The sequence below is a fragment of the Cnephaeus nilssonii genome (assembly GCF_951640355.1).
Source record: "Cnephaeus nilssonii genome assembly, chromosome: 1".
Lineage (NCBI taxonomy): Eukaryota > Metazoa > Chordata > Mammalia > Chiroptera > Vespertilionidae > Cnephaeus > Cnephaeus nilssonii.
The window spans coordinates 50830836-50850585 of NC_137072.1; the positions used below are offsets into that span (position 1 = coordinate 50830836).

General features: G+C 39.9%; 1 protein-coding gene across 1 annotated transcript in view; it reads right to left on the bottom strand.

Annotated features, from left to right (window-relative positions):
- DAPP1 (dual adaptor of phosphotyrosine and 3-phosphoinositides 1) overlaps positions 1-19750 on the bottom strand; it is a 50917-nt gene that overhangs the window by 22352 nt on the left and 8815 nt on the right. The window contains exons 2-3 of the mRNA XM_079776969.1: positions 12425-12547; positions 8213-8346 (exon numbers count right to left, since the gene is read on the bottom strand). Of these exons, the coding sequence (XP_079633095.1) occupies positions 8213-8346; positions 12425-12547 (257 nt within the window). The remainder of the gene's footprint in view (positions 1-8212; positions 8347-12424; positions 12548-19750) is intronic.

A 19750-nucleotide genomic window follows, 5' to 3' on the forward strand; every position in this document is an offset into this window, starting at 1 on the left:
ACTTGTGGGCATGGCTGCTAGGCTTACGATGATTTCTCCTTGTGTAGAAACTGTCCCATCCCAATACAAAAGGAGAGCCCCATAGACCTGGCCCTCCCCCTAAATGCCTCACCTGAGCTGCACTCACTGGACTCACTTCTTGGGGATCTGCTTAGTTACTTCTCTGGAGAGAAGGTCCACTACCTTCAATTTCTGAACTACATGAAGGAAACTGCTGCTTCCTGCCTTTGACATGAAACCTGGTTTCAGAAACACTTGGCGGAGGTACATTTTTGAAGTGATCAGAGCAAGACCAAGGCAGGCATTTTAATTTGCTAAAAGCTTCAGAGTTGCCATGATCACTGGGATGCTTCCTTATGTTTTTCAGCTTTGTCCTTAAATTCTGGGATGAAATACTAATATCCTTCCCCAAAATTTCACTTCTCTCCCTGTACCCCTCTTTAAAAAAAAAAATTCAGCTTGTCAGGGTTGGTTTACATGATTTGCAATCAAAAGAAACTTATATAGTTAAGCCACTGCAGACTCATTATAATTTCCACCCAAGGTTCAAGATAGTGCCTTGGTTCCATAGGAGAGGAACTCTGGGCTAATAATATTCAAAACAAATTAACTCCAGGACTTGGCTGGAAGATTCAGATAAAAAGGCAACCAGAGGCAGGGCTGGTAGAAGGAGAGAGAGGAATGTCAGTAACCAAAGGTCTTGGGAACCTGGCAGCTAGTTTTACTTCAGTTTCTGAACTACATGAAGGAGACTGTTGTTTCCTGCTTTGGACTGAATTGCTTTCAGAAATGTTTGGTGGAAGTACATTTTTGAGGTGATCAGAAGAGGAATGAGACAGGCATTTTGATGTGCTTTGACTGAACTGTAGCTTACAGGATACCTACTCTCTAATACTAGGAGATTGCACTGAAGAGCTCATCTTATATTCCAGCAGGAAGAGTAAGAACAGTCTCCAGCCCAGGCATTGGTTTGATGTCTGAAACAGAGTGCAGTGCAAGAGCACACATCGCTTCTGAAAGGGGAACTTCTGTTTTGGGTATTTCTTTCATGCACTAAATCTATGCTTTACCCAGCAGGCTCCCCCACTGGATGGTAAGATGTTTAAGGGTGTATCTGATTCATCACTAAATTGTCAGTGGCTAACAAATGCCCGGTTCATAGTTGGCATTCAATATCTATTTGATGAATTATATTAAAATGAGATCACGCCCTAACCGGTTTGGCTCAGTGGATAGAGCGTCGGCCTGCAGACTGAAGGGTTCCAGGTTCGATTCCGGTTGAGGGCATGTACCTTGGTTGCAGGCACATCCCCAGTAAAAGGTGTGCAGGAGGCAGCTGATCTATGTTTCTCTCTCATCGATGTTTCTCTTTATCCCTCTCCCTTCCTCTCTGTACAAAAGTCAATAAAATATATTTTTTAAAAATGAGATCATATCCATCTATGTTTCATTATTGACCTCAGGCTCAGAAAACAATCTCTGCAACTGGCTTATGCATGAGTTCCTCTGTCTCTTCCTGCGAATGGAAGTGGCTTTCTAGGTGGAGTTTATAGGAATATTCAAGATTTGCCTCCATCCTTCTTTGCAACCTGCTCTGCAAATGGACTATAACCCATCATAAAATGGTGCTAGTTCAACCACATTCATTTACATTAGAAGGAACTTAAAATTTGAAGAAGATATCATACATATTTGATAAATACACATTCAACTCTCCCTAAACTAACTCTTCATGATATACCAAAGAATGTATAGCTTTTGTGTATAGTATTATGAAATTAATTACTACAAAGGGACTTCATTAAGTAACAATAATGATTGAGTATTTATGCCATGCTATGAATCATTCTAAATGTCTTACATGCCTAATGTCATTCTATCTTCACTGCAAGTCATGACCTTTTGAGGTATGAACTATTACACCATAAGCTCAATTTTATAACAAGCTCAGCTTATACAGCTTGCATGAGGACACACAGCTGGTGAATGTTAGGACTGGAGTTGAATTGGGAATTCCATTGCTTACTCATTATACCATATACTAGAGGCCTGGTGCATGAAATTCATGCACTGGGGGGGAGGGGTGTTCCTCAGCCCAGCCTGCACCCTCTCCAATCTGGGACCCCTCAGGGGATGTCTGACTTCTGATTGTTGGACATCCCTCTCACAATCCGGGACTGCTGGCTCCCAACCGCTTGCCTGCCTGCCTGCCTGCCTGCCTGATTGCTCCCTAACCACTCCCCTGCCAGCCTGATTGATGCCTAACTGCTCCCCTGCCCACCCAATTGTCCCCAACTGCTCTCCCCTGCAAGCCCAGTCACCCCCAACAGCCCTCCCCTGCTGGCCTGGCCGCCCCTAACTGCCCTCCTCTGTCAGCCTGGTCCCCCCCAACTGTCCTCCCTTGCAGGCCTGGTTCCCCCACGCCCTCAACTGCTCTCCCCTGCTGGCCTGGTCACCCCTCACTGCCCTCCCCTGCTGGCCATCTTGTGGCGGCCATCTTGTGACCACATGGGGGTGGTTGTCTTGTGTGAGGGTGTAATGGTCAATTTGCATATCACCTCTTTATTATATAGGATGATTCTCAGTTCTGGTGGTCACTACCATGAAAACTCGGTATGGCATGTGAAATATTGTACTCTATTTATCGTGGGCAAGAGAGCATACGTATAAATCAAAATTAAAAAACTGATTCTTTAGGAGGCAGCTTCAGAAAAGGATGTGTGAGTTTTTGCCTCAACATTTCTCACCAGGGCTGTTTTTTCATTTCTAAAGAAAAGATTAAATGGTCTCTGAGATCCCTGCCCATTCTAACATCTGTAAATCTAGTTAAACTCCCCAATTGAGGAGCAAGAAACAGTAACTAAATTCATGTCCTATTTGCCATAGATGTACAATATTCATTTGAAATACTTTTTTTCCTGGTGTCATTTTATCTTTGTGTCTCATTTTTCTTTTCCTCCATCAAACTTGCAATTTTATTTTACTGTCTTGTATTTACAGAGGCTGTTTTATAGCCTTTCTGTAGAGATATGAATGAGAGGGGCCAAAGTATTTGTGAGATGTTTTGTAATCATTCTTTTTCTTTTTAAAGATTTCCTCTAGTATAATTTCTCAAATAGCAATACCTACAAAGACAGATGTTCAAACCGATTTACATTCTTTAGGACAATGGCTTCACATCACAAGCCAAAAATATTATTATAGACTTTAGAGTCAGAGGGATAGGACTGACATAAGTATTGTAGCCTCACCATATCTTGTAACATCCTATTATGTACTGTGGCAGAGATCCTTCCCATTCAAATCCGTTTAAGGCCATGCTGCGCTGTGGCAATGCTAAACCGCCATGTTACCACAGAGCAGTTTCAGGAGAGAGCAAGGTGAATGAAAAGCGCCTACACTTTAGAACTATGTTAGTCTGTATTCCAACCTCAGCTCCGATGCTTACTAGATGTGTAATCTTGGGCAAATGGCTTAAAATCTCTGAGTTTTGATTTCTTCATTTGAAAATGGGACCACTTTACACATTATTGTGGGTGGTTCAGAAGATTAAAGAATTTTATATTTGTCACAATTTCTAGTAGAATGCCTAGAACTTAGTAAACACTCCACAAATGCTAGTTTCATTCTCTTTTTTGCTTGCTTTTTCCTTTTTCAAAAACACCTCATTACAAACTAATAAAATATGTATTTTTTGGCAAACATAAACTAAGAAGTGATTTCTGGTCGTGGTTTAGCAAAATTCCAAGTTGTCACTAATTATTTTCAGAAATGTCACACAATTCTCAAATTAAAAATAGTTTTAACTTAATTATTTTAAAATGCTACCTGAGTAAAATGGCTGGTGTCACAAAATATAATAACAACCATAGCAGTTATCAAGAGGTTGGGAATCCCCACATCAAAACAAAAAGAGAAGTGGAAATTTGACATTTAAGAAAGAACCAGATAGCATCTTTAAAACTGAGAACCAATTACTATAAAGGGTAAGTACAAACAAAGCATTTGACTAATATAATTTTTCATGCTGTTAGGGGTTTAAAGTCACAACCTAGTAATTCCAATCATAAATCATATATGACAATTTTATGTACATAAGTATTGCAATAGAAACAAAGGGTAATGGAAAGGTAATTTTTGTTCTAATAATATTTAGAATTTAACATACAGAGAATTACCTCTATTTTCAAGACTATATAGGAAACTTAGTCAATCATAAGAGGATACAGTAAAAATTAATAATGGACCAAGCATATAAAAAATCTCAAAAGCAGATAAAAAAATCTCAAAAGCCTATTGGAGCTCAATTTAGAAGCCATGTACAAATATAAAGAGATGGTTTTATATAACATGTTAATATTACAAATGAAAGGCAAATTCTGAATTTAATCATTACTGGGCATACATACAACACATAACATCATTCAGATTATGCTCTGGATAAACTTTGGAAGTAAACGTTAACTGTCAGGAGTCCACTGGTCGTGGGCTGCCATGCAAGCTGCAATGCAGGCACTGGTAATGCGATACCCAGCATGAAATGTTGTGGATAATTGTTATCATTGATTCTTTTATGTGTTGGGACATACCAGAGAATTAAAACTGACTAAAACCTCTCTTCTCATAGAGTTTACATACTAGTACAAAGACTTTTTAAAGTGAAATATACAATATGTGAAAAGATAAAAGGACCATTGAGGAAAGTAAAGCAAAAGGGTACTTACATATCTCTATGATATACTTGGAAAACGCTTGGATTTTGAAAACTGGAAATAGCTTAAGAGTGCTTATGGGTATTAATAAGGAAAAACTAGAGTGAACAGAAACATTAATGGAGATTAGAGAGATGAAATGCAGATTATAGCAAGGGAAAGGGGAAATTATGCTAAGAGAATCTTAGAGTTGTCAGGAAAGTTAGATCTTGTTTAGGGAATCTTCATTCTCCAGAGCAAAAAACAGAAATTCTTCAAGTTTAAAGATTAGGGAATAGGAATAAAATGAAAAGAAAGATATCTTAAAATAGTATACATCCCTTTAGATTAATATGTTTACCTATCTTGACCACAAATATGTTTTTATGATCCAGAACCAAGTGTTCTGGGTTTTACTCAACTGAAGACATTAACTGTAAATGTAAGGCAAAGGTGTAAGGTTGTTGGCTATTTGTAGGTCTTCTCTGTTATCCTCAGAGGTGGTGCCATCCCTGCCAGTGGATGAGTGTAAGAAAGTCTCTCTTAAATAAACTCACTCTCCAGGCCCTGCAGGGTGAGTCTGGTCTGAATGGGGTCTGGGCTGAGAGGAGAAGCCTGAAATACCCAAGTCTAGTCCTTCCCGTCTGAGGATCTGGAGGACCTGGCAGGGCTTCATCCATTGGGCAGGCAAATGCTTCCCCTGGTGATATTTTATCTAACTAAAACTTTAAGGAGAATTTGCACTTCATCTAATGGTACACAAGGAATCATCAGTCTGGAGATCTGATCTCTGATCAGAGGGAGCCAACACCAGAAGCCAATTTAAAAACAAAACACTGTACAACCCCCTTCAGTGCTCACAGCCCACAGGGAAGAAGGCTGGGCAATGGTTCGAGGCCACAATTTATTCTGGCATGGGAACACTATGAGAGGCCCACAGAGAAGGGCCCGCCATAAATCCATTACCATGCAGCAGAAGGAGAGAGGAAGATAGACAGAAAGAGAAAGAGAAACATCGATGTGAGAAACATTGATCGATTCCCTCCTGCATGTGCCCTGACTGGGAATCGAACCCACCACCTTTTGGTGTACAGGTGATGCTCCAACAAACTGAGCCACACCAGCCAGGGCCAGAAGCCAACTCTTAAATGAACAAGAAGACACCTATTTTTAGAAGGTGGCATCCAAGTTTCCATTCACCATTCTTCATAGGTCACAGTGCCTACTCTGTAGCTTCTGAGGACCTTCTGTCCTTGAGTCATCATGACTTCAGCACATTATCTAGTTTCCTGGAGCCTATTACTCCCAGAGGGGCAAAATTGGAACACTTGTCATGGGTTTTGCCCCTTGTTCCCAGCTTCAGTGGCTTTGTTTTCATCTGGCTGGGACAGATAAGAGGGATATTTCGTAAGTTAGCAGAATCTAACTCAAGGGCTAGAAGCCAGTAAGTCATGTGCATATTTATCAGCACCAGGTTCCTGTAGCAGGGGTTCAAGTGGCAACAAATTCTCTATTGGATAATGAATAGAACAGAGGAGATGCAGTGGAGGGGATTAAAACTTAGTTTCCTGAATTTTATTACAGTCAATAACATAATTATAATACTATAAAATAATGGTAAAAATATAGCAAGCTTTAGCTTTGGAGAAAACTACTGTAGGAGTCAGGATTACAAATTCTTACAATCCTTAATGCATTAATCATGAACCTCCTTTAGCTAGATAAATGTATTTACGGGGTTTTTAGCATTGTCCCGAAATCACTCTCAATCTTAGGTGAGCCTCTTGCCTGGTGATTGGATCAGTGCCAGAAAGGTTCAACTAAAAAGCTCTGCATTCACTTTCCTCTAAAATGGTTTTGAAATCTGTTGGTAGGGTAACTTTCCCCTAACTTTGAGAAAGTCCAGGAAAGCGTACAGAGAATGATCAAAGGGGTTGAAAATGGAGCCTAGGAAGCAAGTTTAGAAGAAGGGAGCTGACTTTGTTTGGAGAAAGAAGAGAAAGCTGGAAGATAATAATAATAATGGTTTTGAAGGCTACAAAGAGTTCCTCTTCATAGTCATCCATCCATTTGTTCACTCAAAGTGCCATGCACTATATCAGGATCTGGGGGACATGGAGAAGGACAAAGATAGAAGTTGACAAAGTCTTTGGCTTCAGAAATCTCCTCTCCATTTCCAGTGACCAAGAATTGAACAATACTAAGTGTAGGGTTGGACACAAGTAGGAAATAAGTCAGAACTGAAGGGATTTGAGAAATTGAAATGCTTGCCAAGGCCCAAGTAGCAATGGAAATAAACACATCCCCACCTGCCATCTGTTTATGAGAACTACTTCTGGTTAAATGGTGAAGTAATTTTCAGGGCTGGCAGGGAGAATTTCCACCAGAAAAATTATTATAGCTTCAATTTTATAGTTTGGGGTATTCTATTATAGGCCTTGTATGGTGTATAAAGTAAGGCAAATATTTTGTGGTTTCCACTGTGCCTTTCATCTCTACTTCACACTGCATGATTCATACCAGGGTCTATCCAGACCACAGAAATAGCAGAAAAGGAAAAGACAATGATGGCATCCCTTCCCACCACACTGAAGCTAACAAAAAGCCCCCTGGCCATGTTTACCAAGAAAGCAGTATGTACAAATTCACAGTAACCGGTTGTGTTATCAAGTCGTGAGTTCCTCTGTGCCACAGGTTCTTGGAATTGCCAACTTTTGATTAACTGAGAATTACCATTTAGGACATATAAAATTGTGACTCTATATTACAAATGTAAGGATGATCATTTACTTTATTTAAAAAGTATGGACAAAAAAACTTTGATAATTCAAATACTAAGATAGTGTGTTTGTTTGATTTTTAACTTTCATATTCTGCTTTGACTCTAACAACTCAAATAGACAAATTTAAAATGTTTTAGCCATATGTAAGTCCAATTTAGAAACTTAAGAGAAACCAAGACAAGACAAACAGAATTTTATGATGAAATGAAGGAATTGCTCAGGCCAGCAATTGCTAGTCAATATTTTCAATATTCAGTGATCTTTCTGGAAATTTAAATACAAATTACATTTTTAAGAAGGCTCAAAATTATCTGTTATGGGTCTTTCCAATATGCAAACTACCCTACCTAAAAATTGTGAGGCATCAAAAAGTTATTTTTATCTTTGTTCTTTCTTTGTTTATTGTATATACTATTATAAAGTGAATAGGTCATTTTAAAGAAATTGTGTGCTTTTAATCAATCCTTTAAATAATATTCTGACAAAAATTGTTTTCACAAAGCACATTGTTTTCTCCTAAAGTTAATACTGAGATACACATAAATATAAATTTATGTATATAACTTATGAATGTAGCATATGGCACAGTAATTGGGAAAAACTTTCTAAATAAATCCAATTGCCTGTTATACCCACATAATTCAATAGAATTCACAAGTATTTAATTGAAATCCACCTGTTCCTCCTCCACCCAAAACAATGGCTCATCGGTCAAGGATCTTTGTGTTCAGAGCTTACCTGTCTCGCTTCCAATCAAAGGCTGATTTGCAAAATGCTTGACAAAATCCTTCAAAGATGAGAATTCATTAAAGCCAAATTTAAATGAAAATCCGGTATATTCAACATGAAAGTGTTTGACAGAGTCTTTGGCTCTGAAAAGGAAAAATAAATATTCAATATTATTATAATAAACTAGAGGCCTGGTGCATGAAAATTCGTGCACTCGGGGAGGTCCCTCAGCCTGGCCTGTGTCCTCTCGAGTCCGGGAACCATCGGGACATGTCCACCTGCCAGCTTAGGCACGCTCCCTGGAGGATCGGGCCTAAGCTGGCAGTCAGACATCCCTCTGGCAGCCTGGGAGCACTCAGAGGATGTCCAACTGATGGCTTAAGCCTGCTCCCCGTAGCCGTCATCCTGGTTTGTGGCTGAGCAGAGCTCTCCCTGTGGGAGTGCACTGACCACCAGGGGGCAGCTCCTTCATTGAGTGTCTTCCCCCTGGTGGTAAGTTCCTGTCATAGCGACCGGTTGTTCCCAGTCATTCTGCTGTTAGGGTCAATTTGTATATTACCCTTTTATTATATAGGATGAGTATCATTTTTGAAGAAAAATAGTAACCTTAGGTATTTCATATCAATAGTCAAATCCCTTAAAAACTGAGAATTATGACACAATCATTGACATAGTTTCTTTTGGCAGAGTGTGCTCTTGTGAATTTTTCACTCTAATGGAAGATAAGAGACAATTCTCCCTGTGCATTCTGTGACTTGTGGAAAGAGTCCTTGAACATTAACGTCCTTAAGGAGCAGGAATTTAATAAGAGCAGGGAAGAGAGATGGTGGAAATGGCAGGTCACATCTTCTCTGCCCTCGGCCCTCCTCCCTTACTTGTTTGGGAGTTGGTCTGAATTCTGCTTCTGTCACTTAATTAGTTATGTAAGGCCAGCCCTTTTCCTTCCTTGTCTGTTCCACTGCCTACTGACTAAAATATAAAATTTCCTACATTGTCATTTTCCACCTCATTTTTGGAATGAGGCAGAGCATTAAATAAATTATAAATTACATATAGTATATATATTTGAATCCCACTATTCTATTCTCTGTGCAGGGCATGCCTTAACTTTCACATGCTTCAGAAATTAGAATCAGCCCAGCGGGTGTTGCTCAGTGGTTGACCATTGACCTATGAACCAGGAGGTCATGATTCAATTCCCGGTCTGGGCACATGCCTGGGTTGCGGGCACGATCCCCAATAAAAGGCATGCAGGAGGCAGCCGATCAAAGATTGTCTCTCATCATTGATGTTTCTATCTCTCCTTCCCTCTTCCTTTCTCTCTGAAGTCAATTAAAAAAAAGAAAAAAAAAAAGAGACAGCCCTAACCAGTTTGGCTCAGTGGATAGAGCGTTGGCCTGTGGACTGAAGGGTCCCAGGTTCGATCCGGTCAAGGGCATCTACTTTGGCAGCTGATCGATGTTTCTCTCTCATAGATGTTTCTAACTCTCTATCCCTCTCCCTTCCGCTCTGTAAAAAATCAATAAAATATATTTTAAAAAAAAGAAATTAGAATCATCTGGAGGCCTGGTTAAAACCCCAATTTCTGGGCCCTGATTCAGTAGGTCCAGGGTGGGGTCTGAGAATTTGCAGTCCTACCACATTCTCAGGTGATATTACTGGTCTGGGGACCACACCCTGAGACAAGCAATTCTCCTAGGAGTTTCCACTTTGTCCCTTAGCTCAGACAGTTCCCTCCGCCTGCAACTTCTTCCCCTTTGTTTCTGATCAAGTGTCCATTCAAATGCCACCGACTCCATCAAGTATTGCAAGTCAAGCTTGTGTTACTTGCTTTTTCTCTTCTCAACAATACAAGCACTTATTTTGTTTTCTTTCAAGTAATTTACCACATTCTACTTTGCAGTGGGGTATCTGGAAATGTCTTATTGTTAATATGAAGCTACACTTCCTAAGGGCAAGTTCTTTTGAATCCTCTATAACACTTGTCAAAAACGGTTGGCACAGAGTAGATGTTCTTCAATATTTATTTATTATCCTGAGCTGGTCTATAGTTCCTGTCACCTCTGCCGGTGGGTTTTTGTTTCTTTAGAGCATTTCCAAGTGTTAGTAATGGAAATGAATGATTTATATTTAAAATTGTATATAGATGGAATATATATGCCATCTCTTTGTAAGGAGCTCATGATCCATTTGTTCAGATGAGACATACATAGGTGAAAAGTTAACATTTTTCTGATCCCATAATTCCACAGGTTCGTTTGAGATTTGGGGTAGATCCATGCAATAAGGAGTCAGCAGTATAACCACTTTTAACATTTGCTGTTGATCAGAAAAAGCATAATTCCCGCTTCCACCTAAACAGAATTTTATTTTTGATAATTTTCTCAAAAATGTTATTTAGAAAATTTGTAAAGAAAATACAGCAGAGTAACATAAAAATGTTAATTAATGTGTGTGTTTTTCTGTGACCCTCTTATTTTCCTCACCTATTTCTCCTACTCCCCTTAAAGAGGCCTGTAGACTTCCAGTGATTCTGGGAATGGAGGGTGGGCAGGCAGCATTCCAACATGGCCCCAAAGTTCTCAGCCCCGGAACACACCCCCTTTTCCCCAATTATTCAATACAACACTAATTAAATACTGCTCTGAAGGTGTTTTGCAGATAATGGAGTCCCAAGTCAGTTGACCTTAAAATAATGGGATTGTCTGGGTGGGCCTGACCTAATCACATGAGAGGAGGTCAGAGAGACATGTACTAGCTGGTCTAGGAAAAAGCAAACATCCATGTGAACTGCCTATGGGGCCAACTTGGCAAGGAACTGTGGGTGACCTCTAGGAGCTAAGAGTAGTCCTTGGATCATAGCTATATGGCAAATGGGGACTTAGTCCTACGGAATCAAGGAAATGAATGAAGAGAAAAGGAGAGAATGAAAGAAGAGGACACTGAGCCCCAGATAAGCCACAGCCTTCACCAGCACCTTTATTTTACCCTGGTAGGAGCCTGAGCAGAGTCCAGCTCTATATATCATGCCTGGACTTCTGACATACAGAAACGGTGAGATAATCAATTTATGTTGTATGAAGGCCACTACGTTTTGGGGTAATTTGTTATGTAGCATAGAAAATATAGAAGGCCCTAAGTCCAAAAAGAAAATGTGTTAATTCTTGGTTTTTGAGCTCATAGAAGGCTGTCATAAATTATGTAGGGAAATATGTTTATAGCCAGTTTTTTCCCCTATCAGAGAGAGAGAGAGAGAGAGAGAGAGAGAGAGAGAGAGAGATTAAAAAATAAAAGTTGCTGAGCTGGATAGAAAAGAGGATTCAGAGAGAAAGGAGTATAGATGTTGCTACTGAGTTGGTGACAAGGAGGCCTGCACCACGTGAGCAGGAGAGAAAAGAGAAAACCTTATTGTGAGGGATCAGTGATCAACATGAGGGATTGTGACAGGAAGGTAGATGGTGGCATCAAAGGAACAGGAATAAAATAGTAGCAGTTTGTAGGCGGCCAAGGCAATTTCACAGAGTCCTCACAGGCCTGGTCTAAGCCAGGGGCAACTGCCCATGAGCCCACAAAGACTTGCTACCTGCCAACTGAAGGCTAGGTGACAGATGCTGCCTAAGAACCAGCGACGCCCCAGGCTTATCTCTTGGCAAGGTCAACTTCTCTGATAAGGAGAGAGACCCTGGGGGGACTGGGCAATCACTGTTTTTAGTGTGCCTGGTAGGGAGGGACTAGGTTAATTTTGTTAGCATCCAGGGGAAATGGAACCTGAGAAAGAAGGTCAATGATTATGAAAGTTGCATAGCCACAAATCACTCTGATTTTCCAGGAAGTAAAAAAATATTAAAGGGACACGAGGCCAGCATTCAGGGATCTGGATTCCGGTGCTGTTTGTATCTTTGGTTTATTGGGTATAGGGTAGTTTACCACTTCAGGTTTCTGTTTCTTTATCAGTCAAGCAAACGGTTTTGGTTGCCAACCTTTTGGACCTCACGCACCACCAGTGATCCTTCCGCTCTAACATGTTTTACCTGCCAGTGGAAGGAGCAACAATGTGTTTTAACAGTCTCCCCACTCAGCGTTTGGAATCCTTGGATGGGCTGGTCTACCAAGAACCAAGAGGATTTTGTTATCTGGCTATTTGAGTGTGATGATAAAGTCAATGGCCATTGGGTAAGAGATGGGACCATGCTGAATTCACAGAGTTATTAAGCCTCATACCTCACGGAGAGAGAGTACAGCCCGGTCCTTTCATTGCTGTCCCTCAGGAGGTAGCTACCGTCACATCCATTTGAGAGGAGAAGAGCCTCGGCTGCGTGGCGTGTGAGATTGCCGTGATACCACCTAGGAAGGAGAGAAAGTGCTTTCACTCAGGGCAAACCCAAGGTGACTCTTCTCTCACTGGCTTTTCCGCTCCAAGATTACCTCAGCAATAGTCCCCACATAGGTAGCCAGGAGACGAAGCTCTCAGCCGAACACCAGGACAAGGAAATTCCTGGGTGTGGCTGTAGCGGGGAGCAGAGAGGGTTGGTTACTAGCAAAGTGTGAGGAGTTTAATTGTATTCTGAAAGTTCATATGTTCAAGACCTAACCCCAAAACCGGAGAATGTGACCTTATTTGGAAATAAGGTATTTAGCAAGTTATGAGATCATTAGCATGGACCCTAATCAATATGACCAGTGTCCTCTCATAAAAAGGGGACATTTGGAGACAGACTTGTAAATAGTGAGAGTGCCATGTGAATGTGAAGATGACCATCTACAAGTCTAGGAAGGAGGGTTGGAGCATCCTTCCCTCACAACCCTCAGCAGGAACCAACCCCATGGACACCTTGATTTCGGGCTTCTAGCCTCCAGAACTGTGAGACAGTACATTTCTTCTGTTTAAGCCACACATTTGGTGGTACTTTGTCATGGTGGTAGCAAGATAAACATACAAAATTACATTGTAAACAGGAAATATTTTGAAAGTCCAAGTCAAAAATAATAGTAAGAGTGGGCTTAGGCCAATTTCCTCTCTTTCGTTGGTTTTCTCTCTCACAGTTTCTCTTGCAAGTGTGGTACTACCATTGGGCTTTTCTACTAGAGTCCATTGTCATGAGTGAAATGAAGTTGAGTACAAGGATTTCAGATGTTTTATACAAGATGCAAGACCCATCTACTATTGTTTCTAACTGAAAAATATCTGAAGAGCTGGGAAAGTCCCAAGGAGATTCAAATTGATCTATGGGTTAAAAATAAAAGTCATTTTAGAAAAGGTAACATATGTCCACGGTAGAAGAAAAAAATTTCAAATACTTTTCAAAAGAAGACAGTGAAAAGAAAGCTTTTTTTCTCACCCTTAATCCTCAGTTCCCCTGTTCCTTTACCCAAAGGACACCGATGCTAACCATTTTCCTGTGTTTTCTCCCAAGAGATATCCTATGTATCTAGAGCGGCTATTTTCATTCAGTGTGCCACCAGAATTTTTAAAATATGCAGTACCTGACTATTTAGTCAGGGGCACTGACCTCTTTTCTTTTAGATTGTCAAATAAAAAAAATGACAACAGCCAACACAATAGGCATCTGGTGTGAATGCCCTGTCTTAAACCATAAATATATAGGTCATATAATAAATATAGGTTATATAATAGAGTCGCATATTATTGGTCATGTTGCATAATAAGGTTGCATCTGATTGGTTAATTCTTTTTCTTTTTATTGATTTCAGAGAGGAAGGGAGATGGAGAGACAGAAACATCAATGATGAGAGAGAATCATTGATCAGCTGCCTCCTGCACTCACCCGACTGGGGATCAAGCCCACAGACTGGGCATCGAGCCTACAGACTGGGCATGTGTCCTGACCAGAAATTAAACCATGACCTCCTGTTTCATAGGTTGACACTCAACCACTGAGCCACAGTGGCTAGGCTGATTGGTTAATTCTTGGTACCAGAAATCCTTATATACAAGTATAGGCACCTGATTTTTTCAAAATTCACTTGGAGCTAAAGGGTAGGTAATTACTATTATTATTATTTTGTAAATCAATTAAAATTATACCTATTTTTTGTAAGATCAGCAAATGTACTTTTTGATATGCCACAAAATTTTAGTAATTAGTTTATGTGTGCCATGAGATGAAAAAGGTAGAAAATTGTTAATCGAGAGGCATTCAAATATGTCCTCTCTCCTAACTCCATGGAAATAGAGCCTTCTAGGCACACTCTTCTGCATCTTGCTCTTATTGCCTTAATGACTTGGTGGAGGCAGTCCGGGCTGGTGATTAAGATGTAGCCTCTGGAGCAGGTGATAACTCTTAGTAGCTGTACAAGTTACATAACTAATCTGAACCTCAGTTTTCTCACCTCTAAAATAGGATTAATAATAGTCATACCTCATTCCCTGGCTGGTGTGGGCTCAGTGGTTGGAACCTCAGTCTGTACACAGGATGGTTGCGAGTTTGATTCCTGGTCAAGGGCACCTACCTGGGTTGCAGGTCTGTCCCCATCTCCAGTGGGGGCACGTGCACTAATGGATTAATGACTCTCTCTCTCTCTCTCTCTCTCTCTCTCTCTCTCTCTCTCTCTCTCTCTCTCCATCCGTCCCTGCTACTCTCTTTAAAATCATTGGAAAAAATATCCTCACTCCTTGGCTGAAGATTTAAAAAAATAATAGTCATACCTCGAGGGTCATTTGTGAGTACTGCTCACATTAACACACACGAAATGGTCAGCACAGCCCTGGCAAACAGCAAAACTTAGTACATACAGTTGTTAGCATGAAGCCATTGAGCTCCACAGAGCCATAACTTGGAATGCATCCTCTATGCTGTCATTTTCTTGTTGCTTAAATGTAATTTTTATCTTTCAATTTATTTCAGACAACAGAAAGCTAGGTACCAGGGACAGTTGCTACTGCAAGGGACCCATGATCCAAGGCAGGGGAGAGGAAGGGGACACAGGCAATTACACAAATAATGTCAATATCAGCAAATGAAGTGCTATTAGGGAAGTATGTATAGTGTACAAGAATTTCAAGGAAGAGCCTGATTCTGGGTGTGAGGGATCCTGCTGTCATGAGCCACGCTGGCATCCATTGTAATATCCCATGGCCTGAAATGTTAACTTTATAAAAAAAGCAAAATGTAAGACTGTCTGTGTAAGGAAGTTTCTACATAGGTCTCCAAGCTATTTTCTAAATCTGCATTTCCTACTGTGTGTTTCTTTAGCATATTTCCTCTTTGGGGCAGAGATGCCTCTATCCTGTACTAGAAACGTGTTTGCTAGCTTAAAGGAATTGCAAGGAAAAACATTTTATAAGAAAACCTATTGAATTATTACTCACAAAGCAGCCTCATTCATTCAACCGATTCACTGACAGGCTCAAATCTTCTCACTACAAAATGCTTTCCAAGGAAAATTGGAACCTAAAACTAATATAATGTTGTATGTCATTTATACTTTAATTAAAAAAAAAAAAAAGACAATGGGAGGAATTAAAAGTGAAGTTATAAAAATACTTCAAGTTTGGCTACAACCCAAACTCTAATCTCTACAAGGTTCTAAGTTCTTAAATATATTTTGCCAATAATTAAATTTTGAATGAACATTTCAGAATAAGATTTAGTTTGAGCCAGTAGATTACATATTTGAAGCAACAAAATTTGATCAACAAAATTCTAAAACAAAGGATTTGAACATTCCTTTGGATGCTTTTCAATGAGATCTGAAATCTGTGTTTAAAGCATTTATAGAATTCTTCTGTTAATTAGAGCTTGATGGCAGTTTTGCTAAGAATTTTTTATTCTAATCTTTTAAATAATAATTATTTATCATAAATATATAAAAATATGGAGTATAAAGCAAGAAGAATCACAGTGAACATTCCGGTGACAGCTTGTTGAGTCAATCTTGACATCTGTTGGATTTTATGGAGTCCTGGGCCTGCCAGACAGATACCTACATACACTTTCTGATGTCTATGGGGCAGTGAGGATCCTCATTCCCCAAACAGCTCTTTCATTAGTGCCTAAACTTTCTCTTTTAATTGAGTTAAACATTCCCTCCCCCCCCCCCCCCCCCCCGCCGAAACTTAGGATGAGCATATCTTCCAGGGAAGTAACTATAAATACAAATAATATTACATATCTTTTGTAGAAATATGTCCATTTGTGTCTATGAAGAACTAAAAGTTGAAAATATAGTAGAATGACATTGATAGTTTTCTCATTATCAACCTTCTCTGCGTTCTATCAAAATCTTTATTTATTAAGTTTTAAATCTGTGCAAAGCATTGTGCAAGGCATTGTACTGGGCAGGTCAAAAGGACAAAAATGGGAAAGCCTTAGGCTGGGCTTCAAGAAACCATTATTCAAGGCAGGAGCACAAGACAAATACTTTGCAAACTCTATACTAGAGAGTGAAGCACCCAACAAGGTTTCAGGAAGAAAAATGAAGACCATTCCCTAAGTGAGCCAACATCGAAGTGGCCTTGAAGGACACAACGTTATTTTCTAATTGTGTGAAATTTTCTTCTGATTATAAAATATATGTAGTAAAAATTGAAGTAGATCCACATACAGAATTGCACCCCCACTGAGAAACACTGAAGGAGTTGTGTACAGAAGAGAAAGTGAAACTTTTCCACACAAGAGGAATGATGTGTTTTAAATAAACTGTCAGTACTAATCTCAGAAATGAAAATTAAAACAGCAATGTGCCATTTCTTTATCCACTAGAGTGGCTGAAATGGAGTTCGACAGTATTAACTATTAGGGGATTTGGGGACGATGGATAGCATTGTATGGTTGGGAGAGGTGTCAGTTGGAGGGGAAGTCAGCACATCTAGTGTAACTGACCAGCGATTCCACTTCTCTGGTCTGTCCAGTGGAACCCTCACCCATCCGCAGAAGGAAAGATGAACAGAAGTGTTTGTTGTGGATGTGTTTGTGAGAGTAAAAAGTTGGAGCTGTGGTAAATATCCAGTAACAGTGAGATGATGAAGTTGAGTGGTCATAGGATGAGATTATGTAAAAAGATAACCAAAAGTGTTAACTTGAAAAGGTGTGAGAGCATTTTTGATTGTCAAATGATGAGGGCAGGGGAATTGGGTGCTACCAGCACTTGGTGAGGGGGATGCCAGGAATGCTTAACATCTTGCAAAGAATGTTGCTGCTCTGAACAAAGGAAAATTGTCTTGCTCAGAATGACAATTGCACCCCCACTGAGAAATACTGAGGTTGTTGTGTACACAAACCCAAATCAAAAGTTGATAGATCCCAAAACACACTATTCAATTGAGGAATTAGTGGCAGGTACAGAATGATATCACTTATTTGTATAAAATCACCCCTTTTCTCTCCAAACTATACAGATATGCAAACACATAAAATAAAAGTATATACCCAACTCATAAGTATGGTTTCCTCAATAGAAGGAACCAAGACTGAGGGTACTGTTAAAGAAAGGAGACTTTAACTTGATCAACTTTTTCTAATTTAGCTTGTTCTAATGAAAAAAATAAAATGGCCCTGGCAGGGTAGTTCAGTTGGTTAGAATGTCGTTCCCATATGCCAAGGTAGTGGGTTTGATCCCTGGTCAGGGCACATACAAGTATCAACCACTGAATGCATAAATAAGTGGAACAACAGGTCAATGTGTTATTTCTCTCTCTCAAGTCAATAAAAAAAATATTCTCTTCCCTTTCTATCATCTTCAACTTCTCCTTTTATGACAGTCTTTCCGTCCCTTTAGCACCCAGAAACCTTATCTCCTTTGACTACTTTGCAAATTCTTATAATCAGCTTAATGCTGAGGTCTGACGATAAAGCCTGACTTGCAAAACAAAGCCTCACAGGTCTCCCTTATTCTAGCTGCCAGTACACCTGAAGGAAACCCCAGATTGCGCTACTTTCTTGACAGTTGCATCATGCTGCTGATTCACACTAAACCTACTGTTGATTACATCTCACAAGTAAGTCATTTTCCTCTGCTACTCCATCAGCACCCCCCAACCCCCTGCATTTGAAGGGTAATGTCTTTAGAATTAAGGGCAAGAAGAAACCTTTTTACTACTGGGAAATGCTAAGTGAAAAGGGATGCTAACAAGCCGCTAACTTAGACCCCAAACATCCATGCAGTGTCAGTGAGAATTTTGGGGAGAAGAGAAGATGCCTTTATCTCCAGCCTTACTAGCATGTGACCCCACTCACGTAGCAACCTCAGTTTTCTCTTATCTGTCAAGGTGACTAAAATAATGCCTCATAAGAAGACCCTCTTTATTTTCATACATTGGAACAGTCTTCTTTTATACATGTTTTATATGATTCTTTAACTTTTGCAGGAGAAAATAAGATATAAGAATTGCTAATTATACAACATAATCTGACTATACCAGACATTGTGCTAGGTACTGGGAATAGTTTGGAATTAAGGTTCATTTTTCTAACACTTAAAGCATTTTTTTTTCTTTCATTTTCCCTGGAAGGAAAAAAAAAAAAGAGCGAGGATTTGTAACAAGACATTCAAAGAAATGTTATTTTCCACTCTCCACCCCCGCCCCATGGCCCACGTGTAGCCATTACTGTATCTCAAAGCTGATAGAGGCAACAGAGCAGAGACTCATGAAGCTTCAAAGGAATATTTGTACTGGGTTTTTGAGATGATCAAAACCAGCAGTTGACCCTGAAGGAAATGGTGGTATTATCCCTTCCACGATACAGTAACAAATTAGGAAACACCCACCCACTAAAGAATTTTCATAGCTGCCTCTCAGCGAGGTACAGGAAATAAGCTCAACCACAGAGAAAAAAGGACAAGCTTGATCCAGAAAACTGGATCCCAAATTCAGCCTCTTCTCTCTTTCCAGTGCCCCTTCCTGCTAGAACCTTCTGGAAAGTCGCCCCAGCATAGTGGAACCGTCATAGATTCTTATCCCTGTGGGTTTTACTGTCTTAATTTGCTGATAGAAGTTTATAACGCATTTTGCGTTGTCCTTTAAAGGGGAGGATTTTAAACTTTTTGAATTGGCCTGTGATATAAATACATTTTGTATTTCTCTCTCTCTCCGTATGTATAAACACACATACAGATATACATTATAAACACACACAAAAAGCCAAAAATGTTATAGGAAACAATACTATTCTAGATGCTAGTCACTGTTCTTTCCTCTTGCATTTCTTTTAACCAATACTGATTGTGACCCACTAAACTGACTTAAAGACACTAATAGGCTGCACCTGGTGTTTGGAAACAATGGGAAGCCCTGAGGTCTTGTTAGAAACTCACATTCTCAGGGCCCCTACACCTGCTGAGGTATAACCTGTATTTATCAACAGCCTCATGTGATTGATATGCAGTTTAGACTTTGAAAATCACAGAGGTAAAGGACTCTTGGTCCTACACACTTTAATTCATTTCAATAACCTTGATGGTTTGACTTCACAGTGCGTGGCATCCGAGGAGGAGGACAAAGAGGGCAAAGCGAAGTACTAAGTGGCTTCACAGTAGCAATGGGGAGGAAAAGAGAAGGATTTGCAGGCCAGTGCTATTGGCAAATCC